A 13,019-nucleotide genomic window follows, 5' to 3' on the forward strand; every position below is an offset into this window, starting at 1 on the left:
AAAGAACACCGTGCAGTCAAGTCCTTTCCAACTGGACTAAATGCACACACACAGCTTGTGACCCGTGCATAAATAAATACAATTTAATACGTTCATGTTTGCGTGCATATATTTATAAATTAGTTCATGGTCAGTGGTACGAGACGCCACCTCAACCGCCAACCCCCCAGCCCTCCGAAGGAAGACTCTTAGAAGGTTAAATCAACAAAAGAAAACCAAGAAAATGTATCGTTATTGAGTATCCATTTCCGTCTTTAATAAAATGTCAACAGCATCAATAATATATACAGTTTTGGGATAGTCCCAAAAATTATGAAATGCATACGTTAGAATTAGAATATAAAATAGGCAGTTTCATATTTATTATACATCGATGACCCCAAAAATTCCAGGTGAAAGAAAAATGTCACAACTTAAACCCAAATATTCTGCTTTAATACTCTTTAGATGCAGAGGTTATTCTGCATTTGTGTCCACCGTTCCAGCTGTTCACACCTGGATTGGTGATGCAGGATGTGCGTGGAGCCAAATTCAGGCCAAAAGTTTGGATTGTTTGAAAAATAAATGAACTTGAAAGTTTAAGTTTTGGTCTCGAACATTAAAAAAAAAAAACAATGTATTCAAAATAAAAATAAGTGGACGAAAAGTATTTTGGGGTTGAATATAGTTTGTACTCGTGTTTTTTTTTTTTATAAAATATTTATTTTCTATTCTTCACTTGAATATATTTTTTAATATTCGCTGTATTTTATTTTTCGGTTGTAGATTTTGTATTTTCAGGTTCCATTTTCTTTTTTCCACTTTCGGATTGTGTTTTTTCACATTCAGACCTTTGACCCTGGCGTAGGGGGCGGGGCATCAACTGAGAGGGGCGTGTAATCATGAGTGACAGCTTAACAAAATAAGGCTGGGGACAGATTCGGACCTTCCGGTTCAATAGCTGGTCAGCGAAACGTTGTTAAAACATAAACGACACCTCTCTGTAACCGCAGTGATGTCGACAACCAGCTACAACCCCAATTAACCATCATTTGTGCGCAGGGGCCGTCTGATAAGCGACATCACCATGGTAACAGAGGATTTCGTTTGTGTTTTAACGTTTCGCTGACCAGCTATTGAACCGGGAGGTCCGAACCTTCGTTAAGTTGTCACTCATGATTACACGCCCCTCTCAGTTGATGCCCTGCCCCCTTTTCCACATCAGGATCAAAAGTCCCTGAATGTGAAAAAACACAATCCGAAAGTGAAAAAAAGACTTTAAAATATAAAATCTACAGCCGAAAAATAAAATACAGCAAAAATCAAAAATTTAACTCAAAAAAATGTAAACTTATTTTTAATTTTGAATACATTGTTGTATTTTTCAAATGATTAAAAGTTTGGACCTGGATTTGGCTCCGTAGACGTGCGGGTGGAGAGAGAGCTCGGCGCAACCTTCAGTGGTCAAAGGTCAAGAGTCAAACATTATTGGCCGCCCGATGGCTCAGAGGAGCAAAGACGACAGCGCTGATTGGCCGCTCAGATGCCCCTGGTGGGGGTCAGGCACTGGTTGACCACCTCGAGCAGTGAGGAGTTCTCCAGAGCCGCCGCGACTCTCTCTTTGTCCGCCAGCTGTTTGTTCACTGCACAACGTAAAACCAACCCGGTAAGAAAAGCTGCTGGAAATATGAATGTAACATCCCCCATCATCCACTCTGTCTCCGCATCTACCTGCTTCCTCTGAGGCGTGAGTCCCAGGAGTGATGTGGACATCGATCTGAGGAGAACAAACAGAACTCCATTCATCCCACGTGGTGTGTTTATATCAAGTCATTAGAACACACACACATACTTTGAACCGGTCTGGCAGAGAGCGTAGCAGCTTGACTTTGATTGACAGACCAATGAGTGTTGCCATGCTGCAGTGGGGGATCGTGGGCGTGAACTCGATGCCCACGATGCTCTCTGCGTCATTGACCTGAGGAAACAGGAAGCGACGTAATTAACAAACCCCAATGAATAATTGTGAAGGACGTTTGTCTAATTGAACCTAATTATTTAAAAATTAGAACATTGGTAGCTGGTTGGTACCTGCACGCGGACCTGCTCCACCACGTTGAGCTCCTCCAGGGACAGAGGATGCTCCGGGTCGTTGATGGCTCTGATCAGATGTGACTCAAGTTAAAGAATCTAAGGCAACACAATCAAAACAACACAACCCGTGTGCGCATGTGCAGCACTCCTGTGTAGTCCGTATGTTCTTATTATGGGGGACATGACAACTACTGCAATGGTCTGTTTTTAACAAAGGTACATGGTGATAGAGAGTCACTCGATTGCATAAGTAGCTACATTTGTTTTTGTATTAATCCCATTAATTTAAATTCGTGGCTATAAAATAAAATAAGTTTATTTAAAAATGCACTTTAACGAGCACAAACGCGGTGTTAAGTGACGCGGTTAGCATAGCAACCGTTAGCTTAGGCTAAAACCGGATATCGAATATTTCCCTGTCGTCAATGGGGTCGTGGACGTCCTCGTCCTCGTCGTTCGACGTCAGCAGCCTGTCGCCGGACCGCTGGAAGATCACCGGGTTGGCGTTCTCTAACTGGGACATGCTGTGAGACGTTAACTGCGTCCACGTTAGTCAAAAGATGTGCGCAGCGCACAACTACGCCAGCGCCAGTGTTCGCCGAAACGACGGAAAGCGACAAGGCCCAAAAAAGCGAAAGAGAAAGTCTAAAAAGGGGCAGCGCGCGCTTCACGTTGTTCATCGGAATATGTGCCGCACGCGGCGGTGGGAGAAACGAGGTGGAAATTAATATGAATGCACTGCAGCATTTGATCCCAAAATATGATTGAGATTACTCGTAAGCAAAGTCCTTCTTCCAAATGTACGTCAGCATGTGACTTCCTGTTTGTCCTGCAGGTGGCGGAAACTACCCACTCGAGCCCGAGGACTGTGCAGCCTGCAACGTGAAATACCTCCCAGTCAGTAAGTCAGGAGAGTGATTCACAGGTAAAAGCCACAACGATGTGATTAATTGAGCTACCTTAATATCGGGGAACTCTGTAATTAGAATAATCAGTTTGTTTCAGTAAAAGAGGGATCAATAACTTTTAACTATCAGGAATCCGGAACATTTGTTGCCAAAATATGTCAGACATACAAGGAATTTGACTTGGCGGTTGGTGCGTAACATTAAACAGTAAGACAATGAACAACAAGACAGATGAGACAACATCGTGCAACAACAATAGGAATTTAAATTAAAAATAAAAGTTAAAAATATAAAAAGTTTTTTAAAAAGTTAAAAAATAAAGTGCACCAGCTAGCAGAAAGTGACAAGTGAAAGTGACCAGTTTCTGTGCATGTGGAGTGTGAAGGGGAGTGACCGGTGGAGTGTTATAGTCAGTCAGTGGGGGACCGGCTCTGTTGATGAGCCCGACTGCCGACGGGAAGAAACAGTTGGTGTGGAGGGAGGTCTTAGTCCTGATGGACCTCAGCCTCCTGCCAGATGGAAGGGGCACCAACAGGTTTTGTTCGGGCGAGAGGGGTCGGCTGCCATCTTTTTAGCTTCAGGGTCCTGGAAGCGAACAAGTCCTGCAGGGACGGCAGATTGCAGCCGATCACCCTCTCTGCAGAGCGGAGGACACGCTGCAGCCTGCCCTTGTCCTTGGCTGTGGCTGCAGCGTACCAGACGGTGATGGAGGAGCAGAGGACGGACTCCATGATGGCCGTGTAGAAGTGGACCATCATCGTCTTTAGCAGGTTGAATTTCTTCAGCTGCCTCAGGAACAACTGCTGAGATGATGCAGCTGATGTTCAGCTCCCACTTGGAAAAAAAGAAAAACGGAAGGAGTCCACAGTGGTGACGGGTGAGTCTCACAGGGTGACGGGGGAAGGTGGGACTCTGTTATTCCTGAAATCTACATCTATCTACGTGAAATCTACGTGGTCTCCAGGGAGGGGTTGATGTCTGAACACCGGAGACAGCTGGTCAGCACAATGCATGCAACACAACTATTCTTGCAAGCCGAAAATAGCGACTCTTTGGGTGAATAATTCATCCATTCATCCATTCAATGGTTTATTTTATGTTATATATATATAATGATTTAGAATATAAACCGGAAAATGGGTTTGTTGTATCTTTTAGTGTTTCCGAAAAAACAATTAATGAATCTCTCTGGGAAGCATAAACATAACTGTATCTTTTTATATTAAAGGGGAAATTGGTGTCCACAAATAGAATTGTCAAACATCCAAAAAGATCTGAACAGGACATTAAGTCCTACTGTGAAGTGCCCGTTTTCTATCAGAGATCGATCTAGGGAAATAACCTTTTGAGGAAAAAATGATTACATTCTTTACATGTGTACTTCCACCGTGTGGATTTCATCAGGACAGAATCTCAATGAGCTGCTTAAGTCAGTCTAAACGCAGGAGACGGGTCGATATGAGAAACTCGATCACAACACGTCCACCTTTTGAAATAAGTTTGCATGCAATATAATGAGGCCGCATATGGCTGCTGACGCCTACGAGACACTTAGTAATATAAATGTCACGCAGAAGGGCAGCAGCGGAGGAAAAGGGCAAAACACTTTTCTAATTGCTGTAATTTGGACAAGCAACTTCAAGATTTCCCAATATCACCTTTGAGAATACTCTCGCGTGAAAGAAGCCTTTGAGGAAACAAGTACGGGAGCCCCTGAGGCTCAAAAGTAGCCGGCGTTGGGGCGGATTTGGAGCCCCGTCCCTCATGTGCACTGGAGTCAGTCTGGACACAGCTGCAGAATTGGATTTGTTAAGAACAAGAAAACCCGATGAAAACAACCCTTCCATTATTTCCCACGTAGCCATGCGAACACGAGCGCAGTCTTTGTGACCTAATGCCTCCTGCTGCCACACTGGGCATCTATAATTTAATATGATATTTACATATGATACTTATATTTGCACTCTCCTCCCGTTCCGTTGCAACCGCTGCACAGAAATCATGAATAAAGTTTTTATTTCATCTCATCAAAACCCAGAGAGGGAACCTCTAGACTGCAGCCAGCTGGGTTCCCAGATTCAACAACACTAAACCGAACGCTTCCAATTCCAAAATGTGTGGATCTGTGGACTGTGACGTCAGCCCACCAAGGCCTTTTTTAACCTTGTCGTCTCAGCGACATGAATAACTATCATGAATCTTCCTCATTTACATTTGAGAAGTGTGTTCATTGTTTCATGTTAATGTGAATAATTCAGAAACATCGCAACAAGCGAGCAAGAGACGGCAGAGGGTGACTCGGTGTCGTAAACAGATTAGCCAGAGGAAAAGTTTTGGGTTTAATCATAATTGAGAAGAAGTCACAGCGCCGTTAAATTGCTAAAATTTAAAGTGTCTCTGAGGAGGTTTGTTCCATAAAATCCTCTCACTTCCAGGCTAATGTTGGTGCTCATAGTTCTTCTTGGAGCATTATCAGGCACGAACTATGAATGTTACGCAAACAATGTAACATAAGAACAGAAAACATCCCTGACTCGATCACAGGTCCTGTTTGTTCCAGTCCCACTTTGTACAAAGCTTGATATTTTAATAACGACAAGTAAGCATGGCGATGTCGTATAGCCTGCTAAATAACGTGTAGATTGTGGAGTTTTTTGTTGACTCCGCCCACTCTCCTCCCAGCAAAAAGTCGAGAGCTGATGAGACGCATCCAGTTCAGCTTCACGTCAGCCACGCTGACATGAACCCAACTTCAGTTCAGAAGGAAAGTGAGACACTTCTAGCAGCAGTTAAGGTTATTTATGCATCAAGTTCAGCGCTTGTGTCCAGAAATACAACCGTAAACCAGAGAAGAAAACACCAAACCCGCAGCTCCACCAGATTAATGCCTCTTTCCCTTTGTACTTTATTTAACAGACTCTCGCCCACAGCGCTCTCTGCTATCAGTGTGCTCTGGCTGTTGAGGATGAGGGATGAACCTTGACAAAGGGGTGAGCGACAATAACTCCCTGATGGCAACCTGCAACCGTTTATTGCCACTTTGTCTCTCTGGCGGTGGCAACGCTATCCAACAATCACACACACACACACACACACACAAATCTCTCAGTGTTCACTTGTGCTGTTGTCAACTAGCACTTCATCGTGCTCTGAAGATCCCCTCAGTCTGAGCTAAAGCGCTAGTGTCTCTGTGCACCAGGGTCTCTTCTCAGGAGGAGGAGGAGGATCCTGCTTTCATAACAAGTGAAAACATTCTCACACTCATTTCAATCAGCTTTTTAAAATTGAACTCCGTCGTCACCATTTCAAGATCACTAAGTAATCAGTTGCCGGTGTTACCGAAGCGCCCCGATATGAAAGACGCTTGATACGTAACTAAGGTTCTGTGAGCAGAGCCAAAGCGTCTGTGTGTGTGTGTGTGTGGTCGGTTCAGCTGAGTCCAGAAATCTATGACGGCTCATTTAATTCTCTGCACAATCTTCAGAGCTGGGTCGTATCGTGGGCTCGAAGCTCGGTGTGGGCCGAACCCCTCGCAGGTCATATTTTCCGGTTTGAGTTAATCCTCCAAATGCACGCCGGCCAGAACAGGAGGCGAGACGCCTTTTGGTTTTTCTGTGGCTGCGTTCCAGAGGGTTGAGAGACGGACGGAGGCTTTGACTTTCCACCATTGGCCTTGTTCCCTCGTTTTCTTCTCGGACTGACTGTAAACATTTCGACTACACGTGTGGGAGGAAACAGAAAATATCTGCTTTTAGAAGATAGCACAGCGTGCGCTTCTTATTCTTTCTTTCTGTTTCTCATCTCTTTTGGCTGCAGTTACATTCCAGAGGCTTTTACTCTGGCTGGACCGTAGATTTCTCCCTGCAGGGCATTTCGGTTAGTCTTGTATTGTGTGAGCAGCCTGGTGCTGGAAATACTGAAAAAGACATTTGAACATCAGAACTCGGTCAGATCTTCCTGTGTGAGGCACTGCTGGTGAAAGGAGACTCACATTTGTGCCTCCAAAGCCACGAAGGTGTCAACGCCTTATCATGCGATTGTAGCAGCTTTCAGAGACACTGTTGCATTTTTTAGTTTGCGGAAAATACTAAATGCCTAATTTGCACTGAAAAAGTAGTTTTCAGAAGTGTCCCGTTGGATTTGTTTTGTGTATCCGGAGGCGATTTAGTGTCTCCTGGTACTCTGTGAGCTTTTTCGTTACTTTGCATCAGTTTGTTATTACTTTAAGTTGTGTCTCTTTGTTTTGCCTCTTTTCATCATCACTGTACATTTCTTTGCAGTTATTTAATCGGCTCTTCTTCGTGCCGGTTGGTGTCTCTTCGGGTGACACTTTACACCATCGTTGTGAAATTACAAAAATAAATTAAAATCATACAGAAAATCAAAAAAGAAACACTTTTCAATTATAAAAAACAACCCCCTCACTCAGCTGCCAGCGAGTCTCAGGACCGCTTCACATTTCTTTTCCCTTTCAATCAGATTCCCTGCTTGTTGGAAAGAGGCTGATGGATGCTCCCTGACTGAGGTAGTGCGGGATCGTTTACTCTGTAGGAGCGTCGGACGTTGACACATGAGGGTGTAGAAGTAGACAGGATTTCATATTGATTCAACCTCAAACCTTTAAACAAACACAATCTCCCCAATGTTCCGCCAAACATCTTTGTGTGTTCATTGGAAATCCACATTTTATGTTGTCATCTCATGACTTCAGATTAATGGAAGCGCTTGGAAATGTTGGAGGAACTGAATTAACCACATGAGAATCTTCTTGACGTGTTCCTGCCTGTGTTTTTATCTCTCCATTCCCCCGAAACCACACTGGCCGAGGTGACAACTGATCCCTGTGTAATTGATGACTTCTGCTGCTGCATCCATTCTGACCTCCGCTTGTTATCGCACAGTTTCCACATCTACGATGGTGCTCCAGCACTTTTACCCTGACAGGGAACCGCGCACGTTATCCAAGCTAGGAGACTACGCGCCTTAAAACACCTTCGGTATGTTCAGGTTTTCCAACAATCAGCTTGTTGTGGATGTGCAAATGATACAATCATCAAAGAAAGTCAACGGATGACTGGCTCCACACACAACCGTCACATTTAGTTTAATACCTGGGTCACTAAAAAGAGAACGCTGTTATTTCTGAAGGTGGCTGAACAGGACTGCGGTGAAGTGGACTGCGGTGAAGTGGACTGCAGTGAAGTGGACTACAGGGAACTGGACTGCAGGGAAGTGAAGTGGACTGTAGTAAAGTGGACTATAGTGAAGTGGACTACAGTGAAGTGGACTGCAGGGAACTGGACTACAGTGAAGTGGACTGCAGGGAACTGGACTACAGTGAAGTGGACTGCAGGGAACTGGACTACAGTGAAGTGGACTACAGGGAAGTGAAGTGGAGTGCAGTGAAGTGAAGTGGACTGTAGTGAAGTGGACTGCAGGGAACTGGACTACAGTGAAGTGGACTACAGTGATGTGGACGGTAGTGAAGTGAACGGTAGTGAAGTGGACTGCAGGGAACTGGACTACAGTGATGTGGACGGTAGTGAAGTGGACTGCAGGGAAGTGGACTGAAGTGAAGTGGACTGCAGGAAAGTGAAGTGGACTGTAGTGAAGTGGACTGCAGGGAACTGGACTGCAGGGAAGTGAAGTGGACTGCAGGGAACTGGACTGCAGGGAACTGGACTACAGTGAACTGGACTATTGGGAACTGGACTGCAGGGAAGTGAAGTGGACTGTAGTGAAGTGGACTGCAGGAAAGTGGACTGCAGGGAACTGGACTGCAGGGAAGTGAAGTGGACTGTAGTGAAGTGGACTGTAGGGAAGTGGACTGCAGGGAACTGGACTACAGTGAAGTGGACTGCAGTGAAGTGGACTACAGTGAAGTGGACTGTTGTATATCGTCCATCGGTCCCGTTGAGTTCAGTTCACACCTCCACATGAGAACAACCAGACACATTTGAGCAGTGAGAAATGATATAAAGTGCAATAGAATTACGGCGAAATGGAAACATTAGAGTTCCTCACAGTTGCAAATAATGTAATTTAACAGCAGATGGTGGGAAAACTGCTCCAGAACAAGTGACTTTTGGGGAGGGGTGGCCTAGCAAAGGGTTGATTTCTTCAATGTTAAAATGGTAACGTTTAAAACCATGACACAATGTCCGTTATCAGATCGTTGTGGAGGAAAAAACGAAATGTAAACCCAATAAAATCAGTTTTGATTGTTCACTTCAGCAGCAGAGCATCAACAGTAATGTCTTACAGGAGCAACAACGACGGTTCTGAAGTGTAAATGTTGTGGTTGTAACAGCTCGGCGACGAGCAGCAGCTGCGTCGCTGCCCGGTCCAGCGCTCTCCGGCCAACTCTTCCCCTCCCGTCATTAGAGCAGATCGAGTCTGCGCTGACCTTTTGCCGTAATTATGGTCTGTCAGCGCGGCCTCTCCGTCTGATTCATGTTCGGCTCCACAAGGAAGCGACTGAACGCAGGAAAAAAGTCCACAGCAACGGGCGCTTTAATCAAGACATCGAGGGGAGAAAGGTAGTTCTGTTTAACCAACTTCCACTAAGGGAGTAAAACCCGTCTGTATACCTGTCTGTCTGTCTGTCTGTCTGTCCAGCAAGAGACGACTTATTTTAAATGAGACGCTTTTTGTTAAGGGCCCCACTGATGTCGCCGTGTGGGTTTCAGCCTCCTCGTGCTCGTGACCCAGGCGGAAAGAAACATGTAACAGACATGTAACAGCTCTTTGCACTTCTGGATTCATGAAATAGTTATGAGAACCTCAAGAAACACCGGAAAAAACACTCTTTTAATACTGAAGAAACATGCGTTAAACACAATATTTAATACAATTCTATCTTATGAGAAGACTATAAACTGTTAATTTAATTCTGTTTAGTGTGTTAACTAACTGTTGTTTCCTTACTTCCCACTTTTGAACTGAATATCTCTTTTGAATTTAATTTAGCAGGCTGAGGTTTTTAGTTGTATTGTTATTTTTTTATTTATATTGTAGCCCTTATTGTGTGAACTGTATTTAAAACAAAGCCTGTGATGCACAATGTTCAGTTTCCGAAGAAATGTTTCCATTTGAGTTTCCTCTTTATGTTCGTTCTTTGGAATAAAACGGGCGAAATAAAATACACACAGATCAGATCTATCTCAAGAATCCTTCAAGGTCAACTCGGGATACTCAGGACTTTTCGAAGCAAATTGTATAAAAAGGTGTTGAAGTTAAAAACCTTGAGTCCACGCTGTAAATGAACATTTATTTGTGTCACACACAAGCTGTTAACTCATCGCCTTCTTCTTCCCGTTAGCATGCTGCGACTCGATGCATCGTTGGGGATCCATCAGAGAAAAGCCAGAGCGGCTTTAAGAGCCGAGCAGCTACTCCGTCCTGATTCAAACCCTGCTGAAACCTGGAGGAGGACAAGCGAACCCACCCCCCCCCCCCCCCCGGGCGGTTCAGTATTCACGCGCTCTTTTCCTCTTGTTTGTGGACGCCATCAGAACAAAAGGGAGAACATTTGTTTTGAATTATTCCACCTGTGTTTTGTTGCGTGCATGCGTTCCCTCTCCAGCTCCACTCTCAGCAGAGAGGCCGGTAATAACCTTGTAACATTCCCCTGGATCACTTAAAGCGATCTCGCACGCAGGGAGGGATGCTTTTATTTGCATAATGCAACAATACAAGAATAAAAAATAAAATGCATTCTATTTGCTTTGTGAACATCTGCAATTTATATGCGGCGCAGCTTGTGTTAAGTATTGACAACCGCACCCAACGAATCGCTTCTTTTGCCTTAAAATAAAATAAAATAAAATAAATAGCTAACTAGAGCAGACAATTGTTTACAATGTCACAAATGTCTTTGTAAATCTCGTGTTCTAACAGGTCGGTACATCTATCGAATAACTATTTATTTTGAATTTCAGTAACCGATGCAATGCAATAGCAAATAACTGGACGGGTCCTCTTTTTCATGCCCAACCATGTGATGCGAGACCATTGGGAACAAAGCACACCATTAGCTAATGTAACCCCCCCGAAAGGTTAAGAGCAAAAACACCCGACGCCTCTTGACTAACTTCCCGTCAGCCGGCCGGTTTTGTCTCTTTGGCCTTTTTTCATCTTTCTCCATCGCTTCTTGTAATCGTTTGAGGACGTGACTACATGTTAGTGTATCGTATGTCGCCGTCTCCTCGACCCAGATACCTGGTTTTGTAGTTTGGAGCGATGAAGAAGAGCTCTTCCGACCTCTCGCCCCCCCCCCCCCCTTTCAACTGGACATGACAGCAATCTGCATCTCTGCCATTCAGCGCTGGTGAACAGGGTGCTGAACATCAATTCTCTCCACACGGTGCAAAGGGGCAATTTCTCGCCGCGCATTGTCTTGATGAGTGACTTGGGGAATGACATGTTCCTGAGTTAATGAGATTTTTCTAGAAAGGCCAATCTGCTGTTTGAATGGCAGTTCTTCCCCCTTTTTAAATTGATCATTTAGCGATACATCAGACCCCCCCCCCCCCCCCGTCTCCACCAGCTGAACAAGAGGGCAAGACTCCAACTCCACACCATTAAATCTATTACTGCAACCCTCTCCGGGACGAGGGTTATTCATTTCACCCCGAGGCAAAGAGCTGCAATCAGGAGAGGAAAGAGGCACACATGCATCCTATTACCTTGAGTGAGCACGACAAATGACACATACATGTGATAAAAGCAGGGTTACTAATTAGAGGACACGTCCAACCGGGACGACGCAAGAAAAGTCCTCCAGCTTGTTCATTCCACTTAATTTTGTCTTTAGCTTTGATTCAGGTGAACTGAAGGAAATGTGGTAACACGGATGACTACGGGACACAATATAAAACACCACATAGGGTTGAAGCCTGGCTGACTGTGGTCAACGTTTACGGTTTACCACTTTCAAGTGAAATCACGTTGAAGAAGTCTGACAGGTTTATTATAATGAGGGTGTTTGGACATTATCTTTTCATGTAATGGTATGATATAAAATTCCCTTGGATCTAACATTCAATTCATTTTATTTTGTATAGCGCAACATCGCAAATGTGCCTCAAAGGGATTTACAGTCTAATATACATTAGATAATTATTGCGTCTTTTGTGTATCTAAATGTTTCATAGCTGAGTGTCAGAGGGACTGAAGGTCAAGGGAGAGGTTTCATTTCACAAAGGAAACAAAAAGGCAAAACCCCCCCAAAAAAACCTACTCCACTGGATTAATTACAACAAACCAGCTCCAGCTGATCTTCACCTTGAAGTTCTTTCAAGTATGTTTTTGCTCCACAAGAAATTGGGGCTGTGATTTATTGGAGAGCAGAAGCTGTTAAACCAGCAACGTATGGGACTGAATTAATAAGACAAATGTGTGTGTGTGTGTGTGTGTGTGTGTGTGTGTGTGTGTGTGTGTGTGTGTGTGTGTGTGTGTGCGTCACAGGCATGTTTGGAGTCGCCTTCACACCTAAAGACAACATCGACTCATCTGATCTTGAATAACGTAATGAACTTACTTTTAACGAGAGTGACTTTAATTTACTTCTATTTGGACATTTTATGCCTCTGAGCTTTTGGATGTCTCGGTATTCAGCGTAAGAGCGCGAGGAGTTGCCTGTAATTGCAGAACGGCGTGTTTTTTCTTTTCTTCGGAGGTGAAGACGTGTCTTCATCTCTCCTCCTCGTCGCTGATCTTTTCGGGTGAAGTCTCGGGTGCAACCGCAGCCCCCAGAACCAGACCGGGGAGGGGGGGGCAGTCAATCACCGGCGCCAATCACAGGCAAGGTGAGATTAATCAGGCGGGAAGAATCAATCTGCTCCGTGAGAGCTGACGTTAGCGGCTCCGCGGACTAAAGTCGACCTATTTCAGAGCAGATTAGTTCGGGACTGATTAGCTGCGTTCTGCTTTGCCGCGCTGCTGCCGACAGGCCGACGCCTCCTGGCAACGTCTCCTTTCGTCTCTCTGCGGAATGACAGCGGGGACGACAAAAGCCGGACAACTGAAGAACCACAA

At 44.6% G+C, this 13,019-nt stretch overlaps 1 protein-coding gene and 1 long non-coding RNA gene across 2 annotated transcripts; one reads left to right on the top strand and one right to left on the bottom strand.

Annotated features, from left to right (window-relative positions):
• Positions 1-234: 234 nt before the first annotated feature.
• On the bottom strand, positions 235-2,745 carry ciao2b (cytosolic iron-sulfur assembly component 2B). The gene is made up of 5 exons (XM_078104239.1): positions 2,477-2,745; positions 2,071-2,148; positions 1,832-1,957; positions 1,711-1,756; positions 235-1,622 (listed from the first exon to the last, which is right to left on the bottom strand). Exons 1-5 carry the CDS (start codon positions 2,594-2,596, stop codon positions 1,519-1,521), a joined length of 474 nt encoding a protein of 157 aa, XP_077960365.1. The 5' UTR covers positions 2,597-2,745; the 3' UTR covers positions 235-1,518.
• On the top strand, positions 2,226-10,693 carry LOC120820443 (uncharacterized). The gene is made up of 3 exons (XR_013467885.1): positions 2,226-2,289; positions 2,909-2,998; positions 10,303-10,693. It is a non-coding gene; the product is annotated as an uncharacterized LOC120820443 (long non-coding RNA).
• The last annotated feature ends 2,326 nt before the right edge of the window (positions 10,694-13,019 follow it).

Source organism: Gasterosteus aculeatus, chromosome 6 (genome assembly GCF_964276395.1).
Source record: "Gasterosteus aculeatus chromosome 6, fGasAcu3.hap1.1, whole genome shotgun sequence".
Classification (NCBI taxonomy): Eukaryota; Metazoa; Chordata; class Actinopteri; order Perciformes; family Gasterosteidae; genus Gasterosteus; species Gasterosteus aculeatus.

Bases quoted from the DNA above. Each gene is read 5' to 3' on its own strand.
- ciao2b (XM_078104239.1), bottom strand. From the start codon at position 2,596: ATGTCCCAGTTAGAGAACGCCAACCCGGTGATCTTCCAGCGGTCCGGC. The intron at 1,958-2,070 runs GTACCAACCAGC...CTGTTTCCTCAG, and splicing joins TGGAGCAGGTCCGCGTGCAG to GTCAATGACGCAGAGAGCAT. The intron at 1,757-1,831 runs GTATGTGTGTGT...TGTTCTCCTCAG, and splicing joins CTCTGCCAGACCGGTTCAAA to ATCGATGTCCACATCACTCC.